This window comes from Clupea harengus, chromosome 5, assembly GCF_900700415.2.
Source record: "Clupea harengus chromosome 5, Ch_v2.0.2, whole genome shotgun sequence".
Lineage (NCBI taxonomy): Eukaryota > Metazoa > Chordata > Actinopteri > Clupeiformes > Clupeidae > Clupea > Clupea harengus.
The window spans coordinates 28,960,725-28,972,646 of NC_045156.1; the positions used below are offsets into that span (position 1 = coordinate 28,960,725).

General features: G+C 41.7%; 1 protein-coding gene across 1 annotated transcript; it reads right to left on the reverse strand.

Moving 5' to 3' along the window:
- Positions 1–1,307: 1,307 nt before the first annotated feature.
- hrh1 (histamine receptor H1) lies at positions 1,308–5,603 on the reverse strand. Its single transcript, XM_012832627.3, has 2 exons — positions 5,438–5,603; positions 1,308–3,692 (listed from the first exon to the last, which is right to left on the reverse strand). Exon 2 carries the CDS (start codon positions 3,659–3,661, stop codon positions 2,060–2,062), a length of 1,602 nt encoding a protein of 533 aa, XP_012688081.2. The 5' UTR covers positions 3,662–3,692; positions 5,438–5,603; the 3' UTR covers positions 1,308–2,059.
- Between the last annotated feature and the right edge of the window lie 6,319 nt (positions 5,604–11,922).

Genomic DNA, 11,922 nt, shown 5'->3' on the forward strand with positions numbered 1-11,922 from the left:
AAGAGACTATGGTTGTAGCTTTTAGGTAATAAACTCCGGGGAAGATTTCTGCCTTGACTTACCTGTCATTTTGTCAGGTTTTAATGGCACACACGACACATGTATGTTGCACACCCAATAGGAATCGAGTAGTTTCTTTGGTCACTTTTCAAAAGCATCTCAAATAGCCTATCCCTCATTCCTCAGCATATGCCATTCCAATTCCACAGACTTGGTGTTGTTTAATCTCAAGAAATGAAATCATAATACAGATTAAAATTACAAAAATAAAAGCGTTTTCTGGAGTACCTGGCACAGCATGCCATACCCCAAGGGAAATGGAAATGTCTTCCTATTTCCCAGTGCATAAAATAAATTGACTGCATTTATATAGGGCTTTTCTACACATAGAGCACTCAAAGCGCTTTACATGTTAATGCCTCAGACCTCTTCCCATTCACACACTTATGGCGGAGGCTACTACATGCAAGGTACCAACCTGCGCATCGGGAGCGGTTGGGGGTTCAGTGTCTTGCTCAAGGACACTTGGTGAGGAGGAGTTGGGATCGAACAAGCAACCTTCCATAATTCTCTTTAACAAATAGATCAACCATGTCTGTAACAAAAATGTATATAGAGAGGTTCATGTAACTTATTGTAACTAATGGACTCTTTACATTACACACTGCACTTTACACATCACAAAAGCATAATTGTTCAAACTTGTCTATTTCAATGTTCTAATTTAGACAGTAACTCATTATAAGCATGACGCCACCCCAGCAGATGGTGGAACTCTGTTCTTTCTTCCGCCAGAATGATTCCATGGATTTTTGTTGAACAGTCTACTGCTGAGTCTGCATCTATCAAGGTCTACATTCAGCATTAGTTTTTTTTTTTTTTGGTCAATTAAGATTCATTTTCATTGCTCAGAAAATATGTTTTGCTTATTAAATACATTTAACTTTAAATTGTTTTACTGTCTGGCTGTTGATAATTCAATCCGACAATTTTTATCAACCAACATCTGTCTCATTAATCCCAAACCAACTCATCAGTATTCTCTGTCGAACCTCTGCATTTCTTATTACATTGAAATTATGAATTTCTGCGTTTATGGGTAAATAATTACACCGCCATACCCTTGAGTCGGTATTCTACTTGGTCCATTCCATATGGTGCTACACTTGCATCCTGTGCTTTCATGACTGAAAATAGTCATTCTCCTCATCCCTTCCCATAGCTACTGACCGACTAACTGACTGTGGAATTTGCAGATAGGCGTTTCAGGTAACTGTAGCTGTGAAAAAAGGAGCTAAAGACACAAGAACCTTGACAACTTTTTAAACCGATGTACAGGGATATTTGGAGAGGTATGAGTAAAATGAGTCAGCACTGGCAGGGTGTCTCCATGTCCATTCTCCATGTTGTCTGTCTATATACTGAAACAGCAGACGTTCTTAAGCATTAGAAATTCTTTACCAGGATACTTGGTTTGCCACAGAAGATGTTCCTTCATTTTTTAGAAATTGTAATGTCCTTGGAACTTGAAATGGTCCATTGAATGATGATTTTTGACTAAATGTTCTATGAAGGGACAACTGGGGACCCCGTCCATTCCAATCTTCACAACTATAACATTCACAATGACTGCACTGATTCAAAATACACAGTACTTATTTACACAGCTTGTAAACAGAGAGAGCCAAATACGTCAGAATTCCATGCACAAAGCATTACCACTCTAGCTTAAGGAAAGATAGATTTCATCATCTTTTGCTTCATCGAAAACAGATTATAAATAACCGAATATGGAAGTGAATACAAACAATTGACATTACTATTCATAGAAATCAACATTCAATAACTGTTTTGGAGAAGTACGCTATCCACTTCCCTTAGCAGTGCGTAACTGTAAGACAAACAATGCTGTTATGTTTCATTCAGTATGCTTTGTGGAGTGGCAAATTGACATCATTATTTTCCATAACTTATGTTCCATAAAATTACATTTTAATTTTGACTTCTGCATGTGCATGGATCTCTAACAGTTCCACCAGAAGAATCACAAGGTACAGTTCTATGTGGCAATGTGAAATATTCTTTTAAACACCCTTTTGAAATTTGCATTACACATGGGATATATGAAGGGATTCAGTGTCGAGTTGATATATCCCAGCCAAATAGCGAACATGTGTAGGTCATGATGGACACAGGTTGAGCAAATAGCCATCACCATATAGGTTATGAAATATGGTATCCAACAAACCATGAACCCAGTGATGATGAAGCCTAGTTGCTGTGCTGCTTTACGCTCCTTGTGAATGCGCAGTTTCTGGACACAATGCTTGGACTGGTCACGGAACTTCTGCCAGGTTTTTTTGTTTTTTTGTTTTAGAGCAACTGTTTTTGATGTGTCCAGTTTTTGGCTTAAATCTTCTGACCATGACTCCCTAAATGGTTGGGAGTGATTGTTACATCCCATTGCGTGAGCTAATTGGTGTACATCAGAGCTGGATGCTAGCTCATGAGCATCAGCCACAGAGTTTGTTACCGTATCATTGCAAATGTTAACTGACACAATCATTTTTGGGTCATCATCACCATCCTCAGCTGACTGCAGAAAATTCATTGGCAGCACTGACACCCTTGAAGGGGTCTCACTCTCAAAATCTTCGTCTTCAATTGAGCAAAAACTGTCCTCAATGTCTTCCACACTTTTTTTCATGCTTTTAGCAGAGACATTGAAAAATGAACCTTTTTTGTGGAAGGGCTTCTTCAACGTCTTCACAGCGTGAGGCTCTTTGATTTCCCCCTGTTGCTCTAGACTGTACTGGTCTAACAAACCCTCAGTGTGCACATGAGCAGACAGATCCAGGCTGCCCCTAGGAGAGGCCTCATGAACTCCTTTGTGTCCAACTCCGTTCTTCTTGGAAGAATCCAGTTGACTGAAAACACTCTCCCACTGCCGAAAGTGTTCCCGCACCGCACAGAATATCCTGGAGTAGAACCACAGCATCAGCACAGAGGGGACATAGAAATTCAAGATGGCTGTCAGAACCTTGAACCATGTAACAAAACGAAAATCTGTGTCACACTTGTTCTCAGATTCAGGTTTCCGATCGACCTGAGCAAATGACCTCCACCCAAGAATGGGTACGACCCACATCAGGGATAAAAGCCACGCCCCACAGATCAGGAGGGTTGCTCTGCACCTTGTTCGGTACTTGAGGTAACGAAGTGGATGCCTCACTGAACGGTAGCGGTCCAGGCATAGGATAAACAGGCTGAAGATGGAGGCTGTGCTGGCCACGTAGTCCATGACCAGCCAAAACTGGCACACGGCACGGCCCAGCCTCCACTCATCCCACAGCAGGTAGGACAGGTTCAGGGGCATCACTGTGGCGCCAACAATAAGATCTGCCACAGACAGGCTGACGATATAGAGGTTGCCTACAGTATGCAGCATTCGCTCCTTCCTCACAGCATAGAGAACCAAGATATTCATGAACACAGTCAGCAGGGACACACTTCCCAAGAATACACCCAGAAATCCACTGTGTAGCTGGTGTTGGAGTGACACTGAAGCGTTCGTTTGAATAGCGCAGTCTGTTTCGGAGAGTTCTGGCCTCGTGCCATTATGTGTGCAGTCTACTGTGACCGACACAAGTACAGGCTCCATCGGGGTTATCCAAGTTGATGTCACATAATGGCTGAAAAAGTATAAAATCATTCGTAACATTCAGTACAATTGCAAGTGTCCAACACCTCTCATCAGTGATATAATGAATGGTTTAATTGGTTTTAATTCTTCTAATACATACAAAAAATGAACACACTGAAGCGGATAAACTATACACTACAATCAAAAATTATATGGAATGCCCTTACAAGACATTTAGTTGTTTAAAAGTTGAATTACCCTAAACATGGCAACATATTATTAAGTCATTCTCAGAGTGAAAGACTAAGGTTAAAATACACATTTCTTTTTTCTTTTTTTTTGGTTTGGAAGCACGGACAGAAATGGTATGTGCCTGAGGAAGCATGTTTACCAAACAATGTGGAGCCATCCATGAAAAATAAATAAATCTTGTCTGTTGCTATGAAAATATTTACACCAAGAAATGGATCATTGATACCTTAAAGTATTTTATCATCTGGATAAAGTAGTGTTACAGACGTCCATAATCACTGTATCCGGCACTTGTCTATTATACAAAATAGATTGAAAATGTTGAAGAAATTGTTGAAATAGCTGACTGTCAATACATAGTTTCAGATTATTCTGAGTGCAGACTTCTTAAAGGGAGGGCTCTGGGATACCTTCCATTTAATTCACTGCGGACATCCTATTAAAATGATTGTGGGTCCTATTCAAATGATTTGATTTTGCCTTGATTCATCACCTTTCACTTCACATGCAACAGCATTAAGCATTTCATTGCTTTCTGCTGCCAGTGTTCTTGCTGGTGACCAGACTGCTGTGTAGTAAAAGACGTGGGAGTCTGATCAAAGTCTGTATTTTTACCGCTATAGGCCTCCTGCAGTTAAGGCATAGTTCATTGAGAGGTGACTGGGTAGCTCACTAATGGGAAACGAATGCATCTCCTGTTTTCAAATTCAACATAGGTGGAACATTTTATCATTTATTTATATTTATTTTGAAAAAAGAACTATGACTTGACATTTTGATATACTGTATATGTCATAACATGAGGAATTATATTATTTATTGTATTTGTTTCACTATGCCTGAATACATGACACATGAATTCCCTGCTAACGATATCACATGCAAGTCATTTCAGTAAGTCATAGTTACAGATTTCTGTTATTAAATAGTTACTTAGTGTTTGAAAGAAAATCCGTGTGTAGTGTAGTCCAAAAATATCCTCAACCTTTGTTCATTTTATTGGGCTGCTGTAGCCTACACATGGCAGCTACCGCAAGATATCCGGTTATAAACGTAGCCTACTGCGCATTATCGATTCCAATGTCAACAAGTTTTTGGCAAGCTTCTTCCTCATCAAAATTAATGCGTATGGGTTTGGTGAATGTATGTTATTTTCTTTATCTGTTATTTCTGTTAGTGTAAACGACACTACTTCTGTGACTAAAATTGGACAGCTAACTCTCCAAGCCACCTGTCGGATTGCCGACAGTGTCATCAAAATATTCACAGCCGTCCTTACATGACATATATTGAACGTTTGCTAGAAATAATTTCCCCAGTATTATATCAGGACAGGGCTTAAAGAAAGCGTCCTGTTTTCGGTAAATGCAAAATTAGCCTACATCGACTTTTTATCTGGTGGATTTTGAACATACAACCTCAATAACCTCAACATGTCTGTTCATTTTTAGACGAGTCTGTTAAGTTAACTTCCGACTTTACTTTTCAACGTTCAGCTGATTCTAATCAAACTGGCCAAGATGAAGTGACACTTAAACTTACCGTAAAATCAGTTTCTGCGAAACAGAGGATGCGGTCGTCTGCAAATCTCTCACCCGAGAGAGATAGGGATAGGGCTGTTGGTCACAGCTGAAAGGTAAGTCTATTGAATTCTTGAGCTTCCCAGTGGCGCTAGTCCACACCCACTGAAGAACTGTTCCTTACCAAGATTCTCCTGCAAGTTCAATTATGCTGACAACGTTGCAGGGTTTGCAATGTCTGTATATACTTTGTATATGCTAAGTAAAAATGAAGTGGTACACATTATACAAAAGGTTTCAAATTATGTTCCAGAATGAACCCCACCACTCCGAATGAACGAGATTAATCATATTCCCCATTACCATACAAAGTGCATGTTCAGACTATTCCCAAGGACGGCTGGCCTGTTGCCCCTCAAATACTTGAGTTGCTTTTGGTTTTTGTTCTGCATTATTACTTGCTCATTTGTCTGTCATCTGTTTGGCAGAACACAGGCTCCCTCATGGAAAATGTTTGTGTCTTCATTTACATTACATTTACATTTAGTCATTTAGCAGACGCTTTTATCCAAAGCGACTTACATATGTGCGACTTACAATGTATACACATTTTTACATTTACACTGATGGCACACTGCACATCAGGAGCAATTAGGGGTTCAGTGCCTTGCTCAAGGACACTTCGACAGGGAGTCGAACTAGCAACCTTCTGATTACTAAACGACTTCTTTACCTCCTGTACCACTGCCCTGTACCACTGCCCCCCCATCTTCATGTTTATGCTGAAGGCAAACAGGCTGTTAGAGTTTAGACTGGTGTGCTGCACCCTAAAAGAGCAGTAAAGAAGCATAGGCTACAGTGTTCCATGCTAACCTGTTGAGTTGGCCTTTAGCACAATAAAACACAGTGGTGTCAAGGCATTTCTTTTCAGACAAGCTCTTTTTTGGTAAGAATTAAGAGTGTAATAGTGAGTTTACTTTAATGCCCTTGTGATTTCTCACCACACCCCTTAATAACAAATAACTGTCATTATTATAATTAATATCTAAGCATACCGTTTCAAAAACCTAGGTCTGAAAAGAAAGATGAATTTCTAATGTTATAAGCAGTCACAATTTACATGTTGCCCAAGGCAGTTTAGCCTAGCTCTTGGCCGTTTTGAAAGCAATGTGATTTTAGATCATTGATAGAAAAATTCTACCCATCCCTCAGCCCTCAACAACACAGAGACAAGCACACACACACACACACACACTCAGTCACTCACTGAGGGAATTGAAGGGAGACTAGAACAGCATATTAGGGTTGTCGGTTTAATACATTAGCTTCTTACTTTTTATATCAGTTGTTTAGTCGCACCTGGAAATGCATTTTATTGCATTTAATTCTGAACACCATGTTGTACCCAGGATCTGTGAAGACCCTCCTTCATCACACAACATGCACTGTCCACAACTGCTAAACCAGTGGTTCTTAACCTTATTGGAGGTACTGAACCCTGCAAGCTTCATCAGTGCATTCACCGAACTCTTCGTAATTGGACAAATAAAATATGATTTCTTCAAAACATAAGTATATATAAAAACGGCCCGACATTGCTAGTGTGAACCGGGCTATACTGTGTGTGTCTTGACCTCTACCGAACCCCTGAGAGTGACTCAACGAACCCCTGGGGTTCGATCGAACCCAGGTTAAGAACCACAACTGCTAAACACAACAACCTGCCTGCCCAACCATAGAGCCTGAGCAGCAGGATACAACAACAACAAAGCTGTCTTCGTGAGTGTTTCACTGGGGTTCTCAAGCAGGCACCGTCCTTCGTGAGTGTTTCACTGGGGTTCCCAAGCAGGCGCCTTCCTTCGTGAGCGTTTCACTGGGGTTCCCAAGCAGGCACCGTCCTTCGTGAGTGTTTCACTGGGGTTCCCAAGCAGGCGCCTTCCTTCGTGAGCGTTTCACTGGGGTTCCCAAGCAGTCACTGTCCTTCGTGAGTGTTTCACTGGGGTTCCCAAGCAGGCGCCTTCCTTCGTGAGCGTTTCACTGGGGTTACCAAGCAGTCACTGTCCTTCGTGAGTGTTTCACTGGGGTTCCCAAGCAGGCGCCTTCCTTCGTGAGCGTTTCACTGGGGTTCCCAAGCAGGCACCGTCCTTCGTGAGTGTTTCACTGGGGTTCCCAAGCAGGCACCGTCCTTCGTGAGTGTTTCACTGGGGTTCCCAAGCAGGCACCGTCCTTCGTGAGTGTTCTGTTGAATTAGGCACATCTCCAGAGGCTCAACGGTGGTGTCTGGCATCCCAGACCCACCCCCCCCCCCCCCTCCACTCTCAGGATGGGTTAGGACACATGTCACTATACCAGAGTCAACAACAGAAACACCCCAAGATACACCTCGACAAGATTTGACATATTTTGGTGTTAGTTCGGGTTGATTCACAACATAAGCGTTATGGTTGATTTAGTTATGCGTTATGGTTGGCTATAAAGCCTCTAACTAACTCTAGCTAAGCTTATTACTTTCAAATGCTTCCTCAATCGCATCTTCAAAGGGAATCGTTAACTCAGTAAAGTAAACAGTGCGGCCGCTCACACTCAGAATACAACACCATGTCTGGTCTCATAGCCGTCACAATACAATACACTGTGGAACTTAAAGTTATCTTCTGACGTCAGCCAGTAATCTCTGTTTGCAGGTGGCTGGTGTCCACGTTCTGCACCTCGTACACAAAATAAATTCTACTGTCCCTGTCATTAACCAGCAAAGACTTAACCTCAACTTGATTATTCTCAACAAAAAAAAAACACATCATTTAAAAACCTGATTATCTCTCCATGTGTAGCGACCCTGGATCAGGCAAGTTTTACACCCAGACACAATATGTTTTAATGAGGCAACACCCAAATACAACTTATTACAGTTTCCGTCTTCAGCCATTCACTGACTGAAGATCTGCAGAGTTGAGGGACATCATAAGTGGCTCCAACAATGAATTACATAAAACATTGAATAACATAAAACATTGATGAATGCAAATCAGACTCTTATTGTGCTTTTGAGAACATGTATAAATCTAAATGCAAATCAGACTCTTATTGTGTTTTTGAGTACATGCATAAATATAAATGATATTTGCATTTGCATTTCAAGCATAAATGCTATTGCTTATAGCTTACATGTAACACTTATGTAAACCATTCATACAGCACACACAGATTCCATTGTACTATTAGATTTGAATTCTATTTACTGTCAGTTTTACTGACTCATCTGCCAGTTTTAATAAGAAGATGATGCCTTGGTCTTGTTTGTTTTTTGGATATTATGAAGCTTACAAAATTGCTGCAAAATGCAATCATAGTTTTCAAACTTATCTGACTCGTTCCCATTACCATTGCTATGCAGTTGTGTCACATAGTTTACTGAGCACCCTTCTTCTCTGAACAAACTTCACCTCTTGAGATATCCGATGGATATTTATTTCAAATATTGTGTTATTGTGTTAGTATTAGCTTTGAATGTTTAAAAATATTTTTTTGTTTTTCAAATGATGCTGAATAGTTTCAGTAGTGGATACTAACATTTTAACTCATATAAACTTCACACATATCATCATTGAACGGCTTTGAAGGTTCATAGCAACTACTAAAGAACTCATGACGTCACCCGTCCACACTCTCCTTTCTTTGTGCTTTTGCTATCCCTGGCTGCTTCAGCACTTTCATTTTGGATGATGCTCCCGGAAATTCATGGATTTCAATTTGGTAGGAGTATGAGTGTTCAAAATGGCGCTGTGCAGAGGTTTCCTACACACTTATTCCAGTCTCTGAACCACGATGTACATTGTATGTAGATTGTCTTGGTATGCTAGGGATAAAGATCAGTCACAGCCGCAACTACTGACTCAAAGACTTCAGCACTATGCTTTAAAAAACTACCAAGAAAATTAAGTAATTGTTTGTTGTGTCCTTGTGACGATGGGATCGTCCCTACAGATGAATGTGTGCTCTGGCTGCCATGCCATTGAGCCGGGCTCTTTGGTGTGGCGGTCAGAGTCCATGTTTGGCACCCTGTAGACCCGGGTTCGGGTTCGGGTAGGGTGACCACGCTCTCCCTTCGCTACAAATGGTGTCAGAAGTGGAATGCCCTGCTGTGAGGTCATCGGAGGCGCACCCGTGAACATTGTGTGAGGGACCCCCAGGAATGTTGACCCTGTGTGAAGGACCCCATGGTTGGGTGAAGCACTTGTGTGGGGTGCTCTGGATGGGATAAGCATGGTTGGTAGATGCGTGAGGGATGCCTGTGTGTGTGAAGCGCATGGTTGCGCTTCCCGAAGGTGGGGGCAGTGTGACGATGAGTATGTGCTCTGACTGCCATGCCATTGAGCCGGGCTCTTTGGTGTGGCGGTCAGAGCGCATGTTTGGCACTCTGTAGACCTGGGTTCGAGTCCGGGTGGGGTGACCACGCTCTCCCTTCGCTACAGTCCTGAATACATGAATAAGCAGGAGTACATTTTTTATAAAGATATCTGACTCTTCTCAGCTCAGTAGTCTACTTGCTACCTACAAGGACCACATAACTAGCTAACTTTCCCGAAGTTATACTAGTGATATTGGAGTTCTCAAGCACTCTGGGACAAAGCTGAAGCTGATCCTTTATACAGCACCTGTGTAGACCTATCTATGCATGTTGTCCATGGTTGGCCTACGGTGAAGTTGTGAGAAAAGTTGAAACTATTCCAATGACATCATATGCACACTCCAGTATATAGGTGACAAGGATGAGGAAATGAACAACAGTAGCAGTACCATTGGCCAACACGGCATCTGTCGCTACACGATGGTAGTCCTTTGGGGGATCGTAGTCCCTCACATTGCGCATGCGTCATTTTGCGACACTGTCGACAGCGAAGCCGCGCATGCGTCACAACGACAGATCCGTTTTCAATCATGGAGAAAAGCGACGAAAGCCAGTTTTTTGAAAACATGACCATTTTTTTAAAAACGAGGAAGATGTTGTCACAGTGGACAAAACAGATGAGGTGGAGGATCAAAAAGTCTCTCCCCAGTTTCGTTTCATATGTTGACGTAGAGCCTTATGCTGTTAGCCGTTTACAACATAATTAAATATAACATTAAATATACCCACATTATGCGTTAAGACAAGCCCCATATGTTGACGTTTAAACCGTTTACAACATTATTAAATATTACGTTAAATAAACCTACATTATGCGTTAAGACAAGCCAGATATGTTGATGTTGATGTTGAGCCTTATGCTGTAAACCGTTTTGTTGTCCGAGCATGCGCGATTATGTTGAGCCTTATGCCATAAACCGTTTGTGTCTGAGCATGCGCAATGTGAGGGACTACTATCCCCCAAAGGACTACCATCGTGTAGCGACAGCATCTCAATTTCATGCCATTGTCCAATCTCACCATAGTTAGTGTAGATCCAGTGGCATGACACTTTACCTGCTGCTAACATGCTAACTAAAACTAGCTCTGACATATTATGCTTTGGCCTCTCAGGAATGAAATAAAACGTATGTACACTGATATGCAATAACCTACTCCCATTAACCCTAGGTGATCTGGAATAACCTACTCCCATTAACCCTAGGTGATCTGGAATAACCTACTCCCATTAACCCTAGCTGATCTGGAATAACCTACTCCCATTAACCCTAGCTGATCTGGAATAACCTACTCCCATTAACCCTAGCTGATCTGGAATAACCTACTCCCATTAACCCTAGGTGATCTGGAATAACCTACTCCCATTAACCCTAGGTGATCTGGAATAACCTACTCCCATTAACCCTAGCTGATCTGGAATAACCTACTCCCATTAACCCTAGCTGATCTGTAATAACCTACTCCCATTAACCCTAGGTGATCTGGAATAACCTACTCCCATTAACCCTAGGTGATCTGGAATAACCTACTCCCATTAACCCTAGGTGATCTGGAATAACCTACTCCCATTAACCCTAGCTGATCTGGAATAACCTACTCCCATTAACCCTAGGTGATCTGGAATAACCTACTCCCATTAACCCTAGCTGATCTGGAATAACCTACTCCCATTAACCCTAGGTGATCTGGAATAACCTACTCCCATTAACCCTAGCTGATCTGGAATAACCTACTCCCATTAACCCTAGGTGATCTGGAATAACCTACTCCCATTAACCCTAGCTGATATGCAATAACCTACTCCCATTAACCCTAGGTGATCTGGAATAACCTACTCCCATTAACCCTAGCTGATCTGGAATAACCTACTCCCATTAACCCTAGCTGATCTGGAATAACCTACTCCCATTAACCCTAGGTGATCTGGAATAACCTACTCCCATTAATCCTAGGTGATCTGGAATAACCTACTCCCATTAACCCTAGGTGATCTGGAATAACCTACTCCCATTAACCCTAGGTGATCTGGAATAACCTACTCCCATTAACCCTAGGTGATCTGGAATAACCTACTCCCATTAACCCTAGGTGATCTGGAA